This window comes from Periplaneta americana, chromosome 4 (assembly GCF_040183065.1).
Source record: "Periplaneta americana isolate PAMFEO1 chromosome 4, P.americana_PAMFEO1_priV1, whole genome shotgun sequence".
NCBI classification, from domain to species: Eukaryota; Metazoa; Arthropoda; class Insecta; order Blattodea; family Blattidae; genus Periplaneta; species Periplaneta americana.
In genome coordinates this window covers 192536664-192557121 of record NC_091120.1, presented here as the reverse complement: position 1 = coordinate 192557121, position 20458 = coordinate 192536664, and the positions used below count along the sequence as shown (strand labels likewise).

The 20458-nt window shown below is 35.0% G+C and overlaps 1 protein-coding gene across 1 annotated transcript in view; it reads right to left on the bottom strand.

The window, feature by feature from the left end:
- Positions 1–20458, bottom strand: part of LOC138698983 (uncharacterized) — a 546464-nt gene that overhangs the window by 322484 nt on the left and 203522 nt on the right. Inside the window, exon 5 of the mRNA XM_069825170.1 lies at positions 6806–6954. Coding sequence (XP_069681271.1) covers positions 6806–6954 — 149 coding nt within the window. The remainder of the gene's footprint in view (positions 1–6805; positions 6955–20458) is intronic.

The following is a 20458-nucleotide window of genomic DNA, read 5'->3' as shown; positions in this document are numbered from 1 at the left end:
TAATATACTGTATACATGTATGATTTCATACAGAACGCAAACAAAATCACTGTTTATTTGTAACGGGTTCATGATATTCTATTCGTAAAAGCACTTAAACAATTGTTTTTTGTTTTTCCTTTTCTTTACAATGAATGTGATTTATTAATGCACATATGATACGTTATCTGATTTCTTCCAAATATTGTTACATTGCACAACAAATGACATTTGTACGTTATTAACAGAAAACGATTTTCGTCTATCTGATAGCATGGCCTTATATGTGGAGAAGCTTCTTTCTACGTCTGTTGAGTCAACTGGGGCATACGTAAAATCCTGTAAAACATTTTTTTTCAACTTCTGTTAGTTCTTCAAAGGAATCCTTATCTCCAGAAATACTGTCACTAATCTTTCAGAGTTTATAATATCCACCATTTTTTTCAACTTATTTGTTATTTTCGCAGATATTATTTTACCAATTTTATCATCTACTTGAGTCACTTTCTTCCAGATATTTCGCAGTAGGGAAATCTGATCAACCAGTTTTGTACCAGACTTTTCTAAAGCTGTTATACAATCAGGAATAAACCCATAATTCGATTCAATGTATTCCAATTTGTTTTATGCTTGAATCAATTAACAAAAATATCACCATATTCAGAATTGTCTCTTAACTTTGCCGAACGAATTTGCTCCGCCTTAGGCATCGTAACACTAGAACCGAACTGTTCTCATGTTCCTTCAGTACTGACGTTTGCTTTACTACGCTGTACCTACTGTTTGCAGCTATCCTGTGTACCGCAGAGTCAGACCTGGAAGCACTGCTGAAAGATGTTGGCAGGAAGATGCCGTACGGCTTCTCTTGTGGCAGTCATGACCTTTTCGGCCGCATAAAAATTACGCTTAAGTATGATTGATTTCATGAGGGAAAAGAGAAAAAAAAATCGCATGGTGCGAGATCAGGTGAGTACGGAGGGTGTGGCAAAACAGCGACCTGTTGCCTTGCAAGTTCCTCTTGGACAAGGATGGAGCGATGTGCAGGGGCGTTGTCGTGTAGCAACAGCCAATTCTTCCTATGCCAAAGCTCAGGACGCTTACGACGAATTGAATTGCGTAAACGGCCAAGAATCTCTTTGTAGAGGATCTTGTCTACAGTTGCACCTTGTGGGATGAATTCTATGTGAACAATTCCATTTGAATAAAAAAAAACTGTTAAAGCATCACCTTGCCTTTTGACCTGTCTTGTTGCGGATTTTTCTGTCGTGGAAATAATGGCGTTTTCCAGGTGGCGGATTGTCGCTTCAGTTGCGGATCGTAAAGGAAACACCATGTTTCGTCTCCAGTTATGATCGGTTATAGCAGTTTCGCCTAATTTCTGACAGAACGTGACGTTTGCCCGTTGCTCAAACTGCAACATACTCGAGTTCCGAAGCGCGCATTCAAATCACCGTCACAACAATGACCGTAGTTCTGCTTACACTATATGCACGAAACTGTATGATGCTGGGACGAGAGACTAACTGACAAGGTACCATATCACGGCGCCACCTATCCGTTCTAGTGCACCACACCGCCACTATGCCCTCAGTCTCAGAACTTAATGAATGTACCAAGTATTTTACAACTTAATTAATTTATTATTTCCAGAACATGAATTTTACCAGCAATCTAAAAGTATTGGGAATAAATTTAAATAAGGAACAAAAAAATTTTCCTTCCTAGGCACGATTCGAACAACGAAAGTCTTAGTTACTAGACTATCGTGCTCTGGAGTGAACAAGGCTCTGAAATCAGCTACAAGGGTCGGTCCATTTTTTTGCAGCTACTGTACATTAAAAAGTTCAGGTACAATAAAAATTGAAGTAAAAATAATATTATGTCCCTGTATAACAACAACCACTGCTTCGGTAGCTTACTCAGTTATTGCACCCCTTCCCCTGGTTTTTCTCCGTACAATAACATTCGTTACATGTAAGCTGCGGATTTATGCCTATTTTAATCCTTAACCTGAAAGCGGAAGATTTTGGGTTACATATCCATTTTAAGACATTGTGAGTATTATATGCGCATTCTATAGTGCCTATAATTGCCGATTTCACTAGTAAATGCCTATTTGCTTATAAATGCCTAAAAATTGCCTAAATTATATCCGTATTATATATTATACTTGAATTTACTAACCATTCTATCGACATTTTTTGAATCTGTATTTTGTTTCTTTTTTATCTAGCAGAGGGAAGTGATATAGAACTATCGATAATTTTGTGTGTTACGTTTTACTGCCACCAGAGCGCGGAGAAATCGAATAATTTAAAATAAACCAATAAGAAAAAATGTATTTCGAAAGCCGCTTGAATCATTGTGGTAGTTGACCAGGGTAGTTATTTTAAACTGTGTATCCGTTTCATGAGTTTGTGAATTGAGTATGCAGTTGAGTTTTCTGCTGTAATACGTGAAGTATACCGTGGAGATATGCCAAAGCAAAAGTCATCAGAAGCACTGATTGGAAAATACATTGACATTACTGCGTTCCCATTGGTTTGTTCCCCAGTTGAGATTGGATTCCTGAAGTATTGCCCATCATTTCATGTGAAGTGGAAAAGAGTTTCTCCCAATTTAAGAACATTCATCATGTAATTACTTAAATTGGTAATAGTTGGGTGAAATAGAAGTACTTACAAGTTAGATTTACTTTTTCTTATCGTAGGCGTTATTATAGAATAGTTTTTATTTATAGTCCTAGGTTTATTGCATCTACTATTTATAGATTTACGTTTATTTTATTTTATTTCATGTAAATGTAATTATTGTATATTATATATCACTACCACCGGCTGTATACCCAATTGTAGTGTTAATAAATACATACATTCATACATTCTTACAGACAACAGACATCAGTTCTCAATACAACATTTGGAGGAATATTTAATTATTTACTGCCATAATGACATTTCTATAGAAAGTAGTGTATAATGCAACGCTATGGCCGTGTTAGAAATTTGTTAGTGCCTTTTTAAGTGCCTATTTTAGAAGTTTGAATGCCTATTTTGTCTACCTATTTCAACTGTTTTAGTGCCTAAAAATCCGCAGCTTGGTTATACTCAACTGAATTATCACCACTTGTGACATTACTACTGATAACTTTATGCAGTGGCAAATAAGCAGCGATAACAAAAATTAGGAAATAATTACGTGAAGAATAAAATAACATACCGGTAATTAATTTCCGAGGGTAGCGATGACATTGGAAAAGCCCGTAACAGCAACGTCGCTGTAATTCAGCAGAGGATGGTGTCGTGTTCTTCGCGCCCCCCTTAAGTCTTGGCTACGAATTTACCCGAGATGGCGGCCTAAGCATTTCTTCCCGGCTTTAATTAGGGGCGTGGGAATTCTAGCAACGTCTCCGGCATGTACTCAGAGGGCAAGGGCACAGTCCGGGAGGGACAGGCTCTTCTTTGTGCGGTCCTCAGTAAAGGCCAAGTTGAAGTGGCATCGCATTCTGTGGCGTCCCGGCCTGCTGACCTATATCCACGATAAAGGAAAAATGCAAACAAGCAGCTGTGCTGGAATTTTACGGCGATCACTATCACACATCGAATCAGATCACGCGTTTAGACCTTTACTGATATTTTCTTAAGGGGCGTGAGTAGTGATGCCTGTGCGATTAAAGATTTTCATTACAAAAGTTTACTTCAATATTTATAGGCTTTAGTGTTTAAAGTAGATATACGTAATGATTAATATTTGGTCCTATAGAATTTATCCGTTATGGCAGTGATGTCAAAACAAGCGTATTTTTCTGACCTTGACGTCGTGCGCGGGCATCAAGCGCTAGGTATGGAAGGAGGAAGGATATTGTATATGAATTTTTATTTTTATTTTATTTTAGTAGGTTATTTTACGACGCTTTATCAACAGCTTAGGTTATTTAGCGTCTGAATGAGATGAAGATGATAATGCCGGTGAAATGAGTCCGGGGTCCAACACCGAAAGTTACCCAGCTATTGTATATGAATAAGTAGCCTTTTTGGAATAAGAAAACAGTGGTGTACAAACTTCAGGTGGAACGTGAAATTTTGTGTCAGTTTTATATGGTTTCTTTCTGTTTGATATTATCTATATTATCTGTAAAACAAAAGTACTAATACCAATTTCTTAATATTGCAGTTGTGTTTTAAACGTTAATAACATAATAAAGAGTTAAGAAGGAATATTCACATAAATTCGATAGTAGTTTAACTATACTGTACTAAGTGAATGAAACACATCATTCATAAAGAAAGAGACTGAATATGACATGAGAAGTTGGAATTGATATTGATGGTATCTTTATTGATTACTTTTATAAGGCTAAACTAATCAAAACAATATTATAGTAGAAAGCAAAGTTACCTAGGTATAAGTTTTAACTGTAACTAATATTACATAACAAAACTCGTATCGCATTATGCGCAAATTCCAATCATCAGAATATTAAATTATTTTCTCGAAATGTGCTGAAGCTATAGAGCTGACGTTTTTACAGCACATCGGCACATATCTTTTGTTTATGATTTAACAGTAGTTGCTTTGTTAATTCATTTCCTTACAAACATTTTCCATGCGAATATTTTCAAAATTTGTAATACAGTATCTTCAGTAATACGTATTTACGATATGTTAGATTTATGAAAACATTGTTTCAGTACGTATAAGGCTACTTAACAAACATCTGAAAATTTCACTTTTCTGTAAAAATGAAGAGAAGATATTCATTTAGAATGAAAAAGCAAATTTGTCAAAAATGAGCATTAAAATTGAAACTTATATTCTTATAATGTACTTATACTTCTCAGATAAATATAAAAATTAACATGGATACAGTTTTAATAAGTTCTCTTCCCTTTATCTATTGAATCAGTGCTGGCCATTCTTGAATATAGCTCGACCAAGTGGCATATACCACCTCTTTCGTCTGTCTCGTTCCTTTCCTCTGTAAAGCGCTCAGGCTCTCCTGAGCTCTAAAGCGCACGCTTGCGCCTATGGGCGTCATTTGTTATGACTGCGTTATGATAACAATTGTCATTAGAGGAGAAAAATTCTATTAATATTGGGTCAATCCCCGGCGCTGGAGTGAATTTTTCTCCCCTAATAACAATTGTTACCGTAACAGATAAATTGTCTAGGACAAAATATTGTAATCATATCAAGTACATTGAAATACATTAAGTACACTAATAAATAAATTAGTGATATTACTATTTACAAAATGATTGCATGAATTTTATTCATATATTATGTTATATATAACCATTTCATAGCTTATCATTACGATTACTTATAACTTATTTATAAATTATCGGTCTACCTAATAAAAACTCTGTCTTATACTTATACAATGAGTAGCTCGTTTATAAGTCGTGTGTAAATTCCTTACTAATAATCACTACATACGTCGTGTATAACAGTACAACTGTTACACAGCTACGTAATAGTTTCGTCATTACTTCATTACCAAAGGTAATAGAATATCTGAGATTCTCTATTGCATCCGGTAGAGCGCTCTATTGTGCCGTGTTAAGTATCGATAGTACAACTGGCTCTGATCGATTACCACACTATATTTTGGTCAAAGAGTACAAGCTACAGCAATATTATTCTAATTATTCTGTGCTCTCTGGTTTGTCCTTCTGTGCTTACAAGGCAACCATCATCATAAAATGACAGTCGATACGAACAGCTGTTAGAGGGCGGCCATTTTTTTTCTCTATATACAACGCTTAAACAAGGGGTTTCGTGTATATAACTACTGCAAAGCAATTCCCATTGTATAGTTACAGCCTGTTTATACATCAATCGCTTATGCAGGGTTTATTAGTAACGTTTTCTGTCTCTACTTTGCATAAGTCCCGTATAAAAACTATACACGGTTTATTAGTAAGACTGTATATATATATATATATATATATATATATATATATATATATATATATGAGACATTAAACGTCTGTAGTGATTCGTTGAAATAGCAAAATTAAATAAAATCTAAAAGCATAAAATTTTAACAATTTTAAACTTGTATAATAAATATTATGTTTAAAAGCATGTTAAATATAGGCAATTGTGTACTTTTCTAATCCGCGATAAAATACGAAATGTGCTTCAGCGAAATACGAACGAAATTACATTTTATGAGACTTTTTGTGTTTTTATAAAAATAAAATATCAGAATCTATGTAGCCCTATCTAAAAGGCTCACCACTTACAGATTCTTACATATTTTCGAATTGTTTGGTCACATCTCCGTGGTACCTTCTGCACCATGAACAGCGAAGGAAAGTGACCTACCTGATACCCTCTTTGTTGTTATCTGTACCATTATATCGAGTTTTCAACTAGTCTGTGTGGTGATGGTGATGAAATATTGGCTGCCTATGTGAGTGATCTCTTTAGATCCAGTGTTCATTCAAGAACAAGTTGTATAAGTAGCGGGTGATCGTGATCGAGTAGCAAGATGGGTCAGGATAAAATCGCACCTTATCTTTTGGTATGTTTCTTAATGCTCACGATTTCACTGTAATTTTATAATATATTCTTTACAGATTTATTATTTTCAAGAATTTTAACTGTAAAATCTAGGAGATCCACCTATTAACATATTGATTACATCGAATTTCTACCACCAAATTTTTAATAAAAAAGTCCCTCCCAAAAACACTACAAAATGCTACATTGTAACATTAAAATTGTTGTAATTTGCTAACTCTGATTTATGAAGTGCTAAAGTTTTAATTCTCAGTTGCTGAAATGTGTCATTTGTACTGATCATTATTGCACTCACCCTTCCAGCGTGGGGTCCTCTAGCGCTTGCCCTGCTGTGTCGTGGAGAACTACCCGAATTCTTCTCCTTGCGGTGGCCTGTCTTCAACCCTCGAAGGAAGCGCGAAAAGCTCGTCTTCTTCTTGCCTGTTTGTTGCGATCCACTTTGTTCTGAAACAAAAGAAATACTCTGACTACATGCTGACCAGTAAAACACAGGTGGTTAGCATTTCTGACTGTTCAAATCCTGGTTGGGAGGTTAGTTGAGGTTTTTTCCGGGGTTTTCCCTCAACCCATTATGAGAAAATGCTGGGTAACTTTCGGCGTTGGATCCTTGACTCATTTCGTTGGGATTATTACCTTCATCTTATTCAGACGCTAGATAACAACAGCAGTTCAAAAAGAGTAGTAAGATAAATTAAAAAAAAACACAGGTACAAATACATTAGAAGACTTCCAGTCAATAGGACTACAACTTCTGAAGCTCAAAACGAGATAGTAATATCAGTGCTTAAAGTCATTACTTACTTTTTTACGCACTAGTTAGAGCTGGGGACGGAGCGAGTAGAACTGTTGAGTTACTCGGTTCTATCGGTTTATGTGCTTGGCAACGGAGCTCCGAAGTTACTCGGTTAACCGTAGCCGTTACCGGTCAGTTCAAACGTTCAAACAGAGTTCTTGTGTTTTATTTAATTGTAGCAGACAACAATGTAGGTACTGTTGTATTTAAATATTTTCTGCTGCGGGACAAATTATTTCCTTAACCCCAAGGCGGGCTGAAAGGCCTCTAGTATTGAAGAGGAATTCATCCTATTATATGACCTGTCAAGTGGACCTAATGAACACTGACAGTCTGAACATATTACTATACATAATAATAGTAATAATAATAATAATAATAATAATAGAGTGTTTGATTAATATTAAAATATGTTAAAAAGGAAGTGCATTATATTTTTCTTCTATTTGTGTTTATTGGATTTGTGTTACCTCATCAGTCATCATTTTATTTGTATTTATTTCTACGAATTATATTACCTAATTACTTTAATTTATCAATCATATTACTCTTCACTTAAAGAGAACATGGTTGTATTGAAGGCTAGTAATGTTATAAAATAAATAAACATTATGTTCTTCAGTTTAAGATTCCACGTTTTATTGATTACTTTATCCACTTTCCGTAATAGCAAATAATTTTGTGTGTTATTTTTAAGTGTTTTAGGCAGCGCTTCATGGAGCCCGTTTCTTTCTATCTTCTTTTTTACTTAGCTGCAGCGTTTAACGTTTACCTCACATGTTAATTTATTAGTTGTTAGTATTATAAATTATTTTATCAATTTTATTTCGTCTGTCATATATAACAACACTGAAAGTTAAATAGGCCTTTGATACAAAATAACTCCGAAAATAATTGTAATCACGCTAATTAATTTTGCAACCGCCATTTTGCAATGAAGAGAAGCACTTTTTTCTCGTCAATTGGCAAAGCGAAAGCGCTTTACTACAACGCTTTTAAAACACGCTTGGTTTCACTTTCAAAGTACGTTCTAAAATCGACTCAGTCTATATAAATTTTAAATCTTCCGCCACAAATTTGTACTCGGTACTGTACTCGGTTCAACCGAGTAATGACGTCACAATAACTGCTCCGAACCGAACCGCTCCGTCCCCAGCTCTAGTATTTATATTCCGTCATGAATTTGTGACGTTTTGCGATGCCTGTTATAGAACATCAAACCCGCCATTATGATCGACATCATCACGTGTATCAGATTGCTGGGAAGAGTCTGTTCAAAGGGAATGTACAGACGCATCACGCACAAAACCTCCAAGAGGTGGTTTCGGCATAGATACACAAGAGGTAACAGTTGGAGCCACACCTGCACAACATCCTGCCCTCCTTGTACTGATTATTATTGATTATAAAAGTCTTTGTACGTAGCATCTTACCCTCTAACGGAACAGACTGAGCTGTGGTCTCTTTAGGAAGTTTAACGTCACAGAGCTCAGAGTCTGGTTAGCTTGGTGACGTTGAATTATGCATGTGCCTTGGGGAAGCCTCCACAAAGCAGTACATGCGGCCAGGCTGCCGAATCTCAAAGACCGATACGTAAATGTCAACAAACTAAGCCAAGCCATGCTTTTGTGGTCCCACGAAACGCAAACAATTTAGAATCTGTTGTCTTGGCAAAAGTGGAAGGCAGAAATGAACTATGAAAGTTAAAGAACAACCAAAACTACTCCAGACATATTTTGATATCCAATTATTCATCATCATCATCATCATCATCATCATCATCATCATCATCATCATCATCATCATCATCATCATCATCATCATCATCATCATCATCATCATCTATGAAGAACACTTTTCTACCAGAGCGTAAACCTAGTGATGTATTCGGTATACGAGAACAAATACAGGGACATCATTTTATATTTACTAACATTTTTAATATTAACCTGGCTCTACCTTTAGTTCACCGGTTCTTAACACCGTTTGCTACCCCCTTCCACGACTGGAGTTCGATGATACTGGCGTAAAATACAAACAAATCACTTTACTAGGTATAGGAGGGAACAAAAGTAGTTCATCCATTTTCATAAACTAGGAAATATCACGCTTTTGAGTTTGATAATTTTCATTAGGTTTTTGTTTAATCAAAATACAGTACAGTATTAACAATGAGTGTTTTTACTCACGAACTCAGCTGTCCATGCGGACATATTCATTATGCAGTGTATATTATACTGTCTACAGTACATTAGCGTACACTATAGAGAATGAAGTTGAATTGAAAAATAATCATAATATAGATATTTAAACACATTTTTCAAAATGGTGGCCGTTCATTTCGATATAGGCTTCAGTTCTAATGTGTGTAATTCCAATTACCAGTTTCGTCCTTCGTACTAGTAACTCATGTTGAAATAATTCTGTACCTACTCTTTAAAAGAGTACCTTACGTACTGTAAATTCAATCTTCACTTCTGCCCGATCTGAAAAGATGAAATTACTCAGACATGCTATCTACTGTACGTCCAAGTGGTTATGTCGCAGGATCGTAGAAAGGGGGGAAATCACGTGACAGTTAATTACTTAACGAGGCCCTTTTATTTAAGTTATTTTAAACAGTTGTATGGGTATAATATTATATAGATGTCCAATTCCTAACAGAAATTAATGTTCTCAGAAAAGAGATAAGACAGCCCAGGCACTAGACTGTACAGAGAGGCGAATAGCAGCAGGCGGGGGAAACCGGGATGCGACGTAGGCAAATGGACGACAGTACCTGTGCGAAAATGATGCAATATTGAAAGCTCTTTCGTCCTGGAAAACGCGAAAATATTTTTGGAACGGACTGTTTACTATGACCGTAAGGCTACTATGACTGTATATGCGGTCTTGGATCTGCGTGGAGGACGGTTGAACTTCATTAGTAGAAGGGGTGGGAGTGAAGTACATTCAAAAACTCAAGTACAATAAAAATTGAGGTAAAAATAAAATGATGTCCCTGTATAAGTTACACCACTCAGCCACGCCGGTGGCAAATATTATTTTCGCTATTTGTTTCGCTTGCCAAGAGCGTCTTATAATTTTTTTTTCTATAAAACGTTACTGTGTAGAAATTTGAAACAACACGTATTTCATCTTATATAAGAGAAAAGAGTGATACTTTTGTAACAGGAAAGTGTCAAAAATGGCCTATTTTCATAACAGAAGTAGATAAATAAAATATTATCATTGCAATTTCCGTGACTTTTTCGCTCATGCAATCATTAATCAATCCCCTATAACAATTCGTTCAGCTCAATCAATCACGGTCATATGTCACCTTTATAAGACCTTTGGTGAGGCCGAGACGTAGGTGGGAGGATAATATTAAAATGGATTTGAGGGAGGTGGGATAAGATGATAGAGACTGGGTTAATCTCGCTCAGGATAAGGACCAATGGGCTTATGTGTGGGCGGCAATAAACCTCCGGTATTCTTAAAAGCTATTTGTAAGTAAATACTGTGTCATAGACAACTCAGAATGCAATATAAAGTCGTTTCATTTCAACACGAACTAATATAGTCTACTTTAATTTGCATTTTTTTTTTATTTTTCGGTCTTTTATTGTCTATTGGTCATTTTTAGGAAAAGTTCCACTTTTTTTAGAAAATTTTTGCCCTTTTTCTGCTTATGAACGGACATTTTTTAAGCTGTAGTCGTAGCCTATATTCTAGAACCTACTCCAGATTGTTTACGCAATTCGATTGCGTCTTACAAGAATTTTCCTTATGGTTGTATCAGCCTTGACACCTGATCACGTGTGTTACGTGCTTCCCCCCATTCAACGCAGCAAAACAGATACTGTAACCACAGTGCCCGAAGTCAGCTTATTGTATCTCATAACTGAAACGTAAAAATGCCGAAAGTAAAACAAAGCAAAGTTTTTTGTGCGACAGTTAGTGACTGATTTTGGTGACATATTTTCCACAGATGGAAGTACACTATTTTGTTTGTATTTTACCATTAAAATCATGGCAAATTTTTTAATTTTAATGTTAAATTTTCAGACATTTTCATAGGTCATTTTTCTGTGATTTTTAGGTCATCAAGTCCCGAGCCTTAGTTATTACTAGGGCTAGGATTTTGATGAAATTGCATTTTTTTTTCTAGTAAGCCAGAAACGTAGCTGCTTTAGTATTTATATGTTATGTGACAAACTAAGTGTTTTAAGACATATTTGTTAGGTCATTTTTTTGTCTGTTTCAACACATAAGAGCATTTTTTGTTTTATTCGGTCATTTCTGAGGCATTTTCATTTAATTTTGGCCATAAATCCGCTTTATTAACGTAAAATGTTTATTTCCTTTGATATTTTCTCTTTATATTTTGTCCATTAATAACTATTATTTTGTATTTTATTTTCCTCCCCATGTAATGAATGGATCAGCCCAATCACCCCTTCAATATAGACTCCTCTATGCCTGTTAGTTACAGACAAGAGTGGCCTTGTGGTGGACTACGTGGAACTACATCAGGTGAAATAATTAAAGTGTACAACTTAGAAAAAATTATGTAAAATTAAATAAACTTAAATGTTGGTACTAGAATTTAATTTAATTACTAGTTTAAATATTAAGCAGTACAAAACTTCTTTTCCTACTAAGCCAATTATGTAAGATCAATTTTAAGGGCATTTTTGAAAGATTTTTAGGTCATAAATGCATTGTTTTTAGAACATTTTTTCATGATTTATAGGTCATCAAAATCCTAGCCCTAGTTATGACTATTATTTATTGATGTATGTATGTATGTATTTATTTACACTGCAACTGGGCAAGCACCCGGTGGCAGTGGTATACACAATACTGCGTGTTCAGTTCAAAGTGTGTCATGGCTCGCTGTATGTCGTCATGTGGCTAGTCGATGAGCCTAGAGAATTCAATCTTCCTACACTTCCGCAGAGGCGTATTACCTATGTGCCAGAGAAGTTGCCTAGCAAGTACGGCGTTCATTCTGAAGAGTAGGTACTTACCGATACGTACGGTATCGCCGGTAGTGGGAGGAATGTGAACTGTTTGGAAACACGTACTGAGGTGATTTTTTTCTTACTGTCGGGATATGGGGAGAGGGTCAAGACGTTTACTTACGTATTTGTTGACATTAACTTCGACAGTCAACATGGACACGGAGCATTTGATTTGTGTTGTGGAATGTTTCCGTACGCAACCGATGATAACAAATACCCTGCGTACGACTTGCCCGCGCAAAACACAGTTCGAAAGAGGTTATGGTAGCATACAGACCGTCATCTGTTGCTACGACGTTCAAGTTATACCATACACGTTCTCAAGTTCAGATTGAACGCCTTGATTAATAGGCAACTTCTCTGACATAAAAGCTGAAAGTCGCTTCAAATCGCTGACTCACAACAGTGACGTCATGACACACTATGAAATGAACACCCAGTATAAACAATACACAATAAAATTACAATACACAATACAATTATACAATACACAATAAAATTACAATACACAAAACAATTATATAATACACAATAAAATTACAATGCACAATACAATTATACAATACACAATAAAATTACAATACATAATACAATTATACAATACACAATAAAATTACAACACAATAAAATTACAATACACAATACAATTATACAATACACAATACAATTATACAATACCCAGTAAAATTACAATACACAATACAATTATACAATACACAATAAAATTACAATACACAATACAATTATACAATACACAATAAAATTACAACACACAATAAAATTACAATACACAATACAATTATACAATACACAATACAATTATACAATACAGAATACAATTATACAATACACAATGCAATTATTCAATACACAATAAAATTACAATACACAATACAATTATACAATACACAATGCAATTATACAATACACAATGCAATTATACAATACACAATGCAATTATACAATACACAATAAAATTACAATACACAATACAATTATACAATACACAATAAAATTACAATACACAATACAATTATACAATACACAATACATTTATACAATACACAATAAAATTAAAATACACAATACAATTATACAATACACAATACAATAAGAATATACAATACAATTTTACACAATAATTACAATTAATAATAATACATAAAATAACCTAATTAATAAGTGAACTAATTTTACAATACAACCTACATATCTATAGGCCGTACATAAGTTTCACATAAGTTGATGGTATCTTTTGGATGACTTCATAAAGCATCCAGTTAGAACATATTTCTCTGCCGATATATTTTGCAGTTATTTCAATATTACATGGATTTTGCTCATTAACAGAAACCAGGCAGTCTTGGCAGACTATCCAAGTCTTCATATAGTAGCGAGTTGTGCAAGACTCCTTATTACTGTATATGGGTTAGGTTAGGCGAAGTCCTCTGTGAGTAGAAGGCGAGTGTGTGTAGATCTGAACTCCGTAAACAAGATCTGAAGAGCTGCAAGACGGAAGTCTGTGCAAAACTCACGGGGCAACAGGTAATTTTCAAGAGTATATGCTCGCGCATTGATTTCGTACTTGCAGGTACGTATATATGCCTTGACCCGAGAGGGAAAGTTGCACTCAACGCAGAGGTAATTTCACGTGTTTGTTGTGGCTAGCATGCACAAACTTCAACAAGCGTCTCTTTCTTTGGCATGAAGTTTACTGAGGATCACGTAAGAGTGATTCCTAAAAGACTAATTTGGCCGTCTCTTCAGTGTTGCCAACTAATACTAGATATCACCAAACGAAAATAAAATCACACAATTCCATGTATAATAATAATAATAATAGTAATAATAATAATACTAATAATAATAATAATAATAATAATAATAATAATAATAATAATAATAATAATAATAATAATAATAATAATAATATAGTATTAACAATAACGATGTATTGCTTATTTACCACATCTGCTCATTATTTGGGGAGATGTTTACTAAAAGGTTCAATAATTTGTGAAAGAGTATATTTTTCTTCTGGACCTCTAGCACATTATGTTAGTAGATAGTAGATTAGTGTATGATCAAATATTAAAATGTATTTTGTCTGACAACATGAAATTCATTGCTTTGTTTAAACAGTTTACAAAACGAGACCTAACCTAAAAATGTATTTTGTTTGATGACGTAAAATGATTAGTATGAATTCCGAAAACGAATGCCACTTCGAAATGTATGCTTTAGAATATTTACTCCATTATTATTGTAATAAAAGTCTAAACACGAAAGAAATTAATTAAAATGTGTAATGGTATTTCCATCGATTACCCAAGAGCATGTATCACGCGAAATATGTTATATTTATTTACACTTAGCCTACCTGACTAATCTTGAAATTGTAACCACAACACAAAGTAACACATACAATAACTATTATGAATTAATATTAATACTGATATTAATTATTAGTAAGTTCATATTTCACTAGCTTCCAATAATGGGCTCAGAAATCTAGAACAATTTGAATTTTCAGAATTTAAACTACCGACAACTTGTGTCACTGCTACCAACATAACAGTTATAAAATCACTCCCTTTGGGGAGGCCGAGACGTAGATGGGAAGATAATATTAGAATGGATTTGAGGAAGGTGCGATATGATGATAGAGACTGGATTAATCTTGCTCAGGATAGGGACCAATGGCGGGCGGCATTGAACTTCCGGGTTCCTTAAAAGTAAGTAAGTAAGTAAGTAAAGTAAGTAAGTAAGTAAGTAAGTACCAGTTGTAGTATTTCTCAGTACAGAAATTCGAAACGAAGTTTGCAAAATAAAATTCAACCTGCAAACTAGAAACTCACCATAATCCACTAGCTTATGTAGTAATGGGGGGAAAAATGGTTAGGTTTCACCCTTAGGGTATTAAGTAAGCTGACCCGGACATAGACGTCCTCAAGTTGGGGCATGTGTACAATCCCCCGAAATTTAATTCCTGAATAACGTACCTGAATATCCTTGTCCAAGTGTAATAATGTTGTTATATTATGGAGATGGATTTGTATCACAATAGTTCGATAATCGATACAACTGAAGTCCCGACACTCCATTTTTTCCCTCCACTTCAATAAAGTGCCATAAAACGTGAAATGTAATTTTAATTCTATATTTATTTCATGTTCAAGTGATGACCATTTAATATCTATTTTAAAGGTTCGATATGCGGGTTATATACAGGGTGTTAAAAAGTATCCAATATTTCAGGTGTTAGTATGCATCAAAACAAGAAAATAACGTCTAATAAACGTGTGTTGTAGAACCCTTGACGTACCACTCTCCCAATTTCACTTTCTTCTGACATTTCTTCTCCTATCCTGACTTTAACTCGTTGTTTTCATATAAAGATTACTGAACAGTCTTCTCTCTTCCCAATCCACACATATTTTCTTTAGGATTCCCATCAGTTTATTCCAATCCACTCTGTCAAAAGCCTTTTCTAGGTCCACAATGTATTTAGGTAAAGGTGCCTAATTCCGTGATACCTCTAGTCCCGTGATAAAATATCAATTGACTGCCATGGAGTTGTGATCTCTGACTTTTAAGTTTTTGAAATACCTAACAGATGCCAGGAGATGTCTTCTTTTCAATTCTATTGACTGCCCGCCTTATGAATAGAAGCAGTCGACTGCAGAAGCTTTTGTTCAGTGAAAGGTGGTTGACCAGTAAGTTTTTCTTTCTCTTGTGATCGCTCCTGAAGGAAGATTTTATATTTGAGGTAAGAATTAATATAGCATTATAAAAATGATATATTACTGTAGATTATAGTCAGCTGAATCAATGTGTGTGATTATTTAAACATTGTGAGACAATAACAATGCTACAGGAGCTTTCCCATTTTCGGATTTATTTTCATATTTCTCCTTGCTAGCTCACTCGACCAGTGATGCCAACGTTAAATTGTGAAAATTAATATCTATGAAAGAAAATAGTTCGTGGAAGTAATAATAGAAATAAGTTATAGAAAACATTAATTATATTTATAATAAAATAATAGGGCATATATTTGACTTAATTACTGCTGTTTTAGGAATATAAGTAATGAGAAATAATTGTGTTATAATTCAATTTATCCAAATTTAATTTTGTATCGAATTTAACTTTAAGTTTTTTTGTTTATAATATATTAATGTAATATGTATTCCTATAGTTACACAAGTATTTTCTATGAAATTTGTCACTTAGGCCATTTTTTTATGTTTTAATTTCTTGCTTAATCCATATTAAAACAATATACCATGACTTTAAAGTGTTTTTCTAAATACACGTTTGTTTTCTGAGCAGTTAATGAGGATTATTTTAGTATCACGGAATTAGGATATCACTCACGGAATTAGGAAACCACTATCACGAAATATGGATCCCTGTCACGGATTTAGGAGCCACTATATAACAATGAAGAATCATATATTATATATCAAACTTGTGAAACTGTTGACACTGAATGTTGTAAAAAATGTAGATAAAGGTCCAAATAACGTCATTTAGGTATTATTTGAAAATCTTTAGTACAATTTTGGCATAAATATAGACGTTATTAAATATGTCACGGAATTAGGCAACCTTACCGTATAATACAGGGACATCATTTTATTTTTACTAAAATTTTTAATATTAACTTGCCTATACCTCTGGATGAACGCCGTATGCTACCCCCTTCCACGACTGGATTTCGATGATACTGGCGTAATATATAAACGAATCACTTTACTAGGTATAGGAGGGAACAAAAGTAGTTCATCCATTTGCGTAAACTAGGAAATATCGCAAATATTCTGAGTTTGATAATTTTCATTAGGTTTTTGTTTAATCAGAATACAGTACAGTATTAACAATAAGTGTTTTTACTCACGAACTGAGCTTTCCATGCGGACCTATTCATTATGCAGTGCATATTATACTGTCTATAACACATTAGCGTACACTATAGGGAATGAAGTTAAATTGAAAAATAATCATAATATGGATATTTAAACACATTTTTGAAAATGGTGGCCGTTCATTTCGATACAGGCTTCAGTTCTAATGTGCATATTATCGCACTATAGATTACTGTACGTAATTCCAATTACCAGGTTCGTACTTCGTATCAGTAACTCATGTTGAAATAATTCCGTACCTACTCTGCAAAAGAGTACCTTACGTACCGTAAATTCAATCTTCACTTCTGCCCGATCCGAAAAGATAAAATTACTCAGACATGCTATCTACTGTCCGTCCAAGTGGTTACGTCGGAGCGTCGTAGAAAGGGAGGAAATCACGTGACAGTTAATTACTTAACGAGGCCCTGTTATTTAAGTTATTTTAAATTTAAACAATTTTATGGGTATAATATTACGTAGACGTCCAATTCCTAACAGAAATTAATGTTCCCAGAAAAGAGCTAAGACAGCCCAGCCACTAGCATTTACAGAAAGGCGAATAGAAGCAAGTGGGGGAAACCGAGATGCTACGTAGGAAAATGGAAAATGATTCAATATTGAAAGCTCTTTCGTCACTGGAAAACGCGAACATATTTTTGGAAAGTACTGTTTACTATGACCGTAAGGCTACTGTATCTGTATATGCGGTCTTGGATCTATGTGGAGGACGGTTAGACTTCATTAGTAGAAGGGGTGGGAGTGAAGTACATTAAAAAACTCAGGTACAATAAAAATTGAAGTAAAAATAAAATGCTGTCCCTGTATAATACTACTATTACAGGTTCCATAAAAAATCTTAGATGTCCTTTTATAAGAAACTGTCATCTTAACTGAGTTATGAGTAGCCCTGCTATACTGCCAGATATAACAGTTACGTCAGGTATCGAACCTCGGACACTCAAAATAAGAACTAAAGACGCCACCGCAGGCCAATATTTGCAAATAACGTTCCAGTGAGTTCTCTACACACACAGGGAGGCAACTCGCTTGTTTGCTGAACGAAACTAGCAGCAAGCGTAAATAAATCTCTAAGTTTTAACTTTATGGGCAGATATAAAGAACCGAACTAATGGGCTGGAAATAAAGTTATGGACTGAATTAAATTGCATTATCGCGTAGCAAAGTGGTCCTCCGACACCAGCGCGCCCCGAATGAAGACCTGTTACGGACGGTTCTTTGTGCAGCTCCTGTCATAACAACATTGTTGGCCACAACTGTATTTATAACTTTGTTCAAATTATTGCCTCTCTTTTTTATACCCGACATCATTCGAAATGCGTTGCCAGGGCCGTGTAATTATTTCATGTTGTTACGTTGTGGTGTCGGAACAACAGGGAGGCAGGCAATGTTGCCAAATCTACGTGGATGTGGTTTTATTCCTATGGAAATGTAATGAACCTCACAACACAATTGAAGCCCTTCTATGACAGCAACGTTTGTTACACGTTGAAAACATCTGAATGTGAAGACATGCGTGATGAATAGTTTTGCAAAAAGAATATTTAATCATGCTACTACCGGACCTTTATCAGCACCGTTGAAAGAGAACAACTGGTATGTACTCATTGACACAATAAATGTGAGGAAGCTGAGGAAGAGAATCTTGGAGATTGGGAAAGCACATAAATGAAAGAAAAGAAAATTAGGACAATGTTAGAAAGGAGAGAGAGAGGATACAACTGGAAGGGAGAAGAGAACGGACATAAGAGAAGTTAGGAAAGAAGGCATAGAGAAAAAGAGGACAGAAAGGAAAGCAGACAAAGAGTCCAGAGAGAAAAAAGAGTAAATGAGAAATAAAGAAGGGAAAACAGAATAGAGAGACAGCAGAGAGAGAAAAACAAGATAAGAAAAAAAGAGCATGAAGAGATACATAGAAAAGCGGAAAGAGGAAAAAGAGGAGAGCAGAGACAAAGGTAGGGTAGGTCATAGAAGTAAAAAAGTGAGAGAAATAGAGGGAAGTAGAGGAATTCAGAGAGAGAAGCAGATGAGATCAGAGAGAGGAAACAGAGGAGAGCAGAGAGAGAAACCAGGGAAGGGCAGAAGGAGAAACAAGAGAGTACCAGTGAAAGAAACAGAGAAGAACAGGGGGAGAACCAAGAGGAAACAGAGGAGAAAACAAGAGAAGAATACTTGGAGAAACGATATAAAAATACAAGGAGAAACAAAAGAAGAGCGGAGGGAGAAACAAGAGAAGAACAGAGGGAGAAACTGAAGATGAGAGAGAAAAACAAGAGAACAGAGAGGAGAAGAGAGAAAAACAAGAGAACAGAGAGGAGAAGAGAGAAACAAACAGAACAAAGATAGAAACAAAGAGAATAGCGAGAAATAAAGAGAAGAACAGAGAGGGAAACAAGAGAAGAAAGTTAGAAACAAGAAAAGAACAAAAGGGGGAAACTAGGAAAGAACAGCGAGAGAAACAAGAGAATAGCAGAGAAAGAAACAAGAGAAGAATAGAGGGAGAAACAAGAATAGCAGAAAAACAAGAGAAGAACAGAGGGAGAAACAAGAGAATAGCATTGAAAGAAAGAAGAGAAGAATAGAGGGAGAAACAAGAGAAGGAAAGATGGGGAAACAAGGGAAGAACAGAAAGAGAAACAAGAGACGAATACAAAGAGAAACAAGAGAAGGATACAAAGAGAAACAAGAGAACACAAGAAGAAAGAAGAGAAGAATACAAAGAGAAACAAGAGACGAATACAAAGAGACACAAGAGAAGGATACAAAGAGAAACAAGAGAACACAAGAAGAAAGAAGAGAAGAATACAAAGAGAAACAAGAGACGAATACAAGGAGACACAAGAGAAGGATACAAAGAGAAACAAGAGAACACAAGAAGAAACAAGAGAAGAATACAAAGAGAAACAAGAGAACACAAGAAGAAACAAGAGAAGAATACAAAGAGAAACAAGAGACGAATACAAGGAGACACAAGAGAAGGATACAAAGAGAAACAAGAGAACACAAGAAGAAACAAGAGAAGAATACAAAGAGAAACAAGAGAACACAAGAAGAAACAAGAGAAGAATACAAAGAGAAACAAGAGACGAATACAAGGAGACACAAGAGAAGGATACAAAGAGAAACAAGAGAACACAAGAAGAAACAAGAGAAGAATACAAAGAGAAACAAGAGAACACAAGAAGAAACAAGAGAAGAATACAAAGAGAAACAAG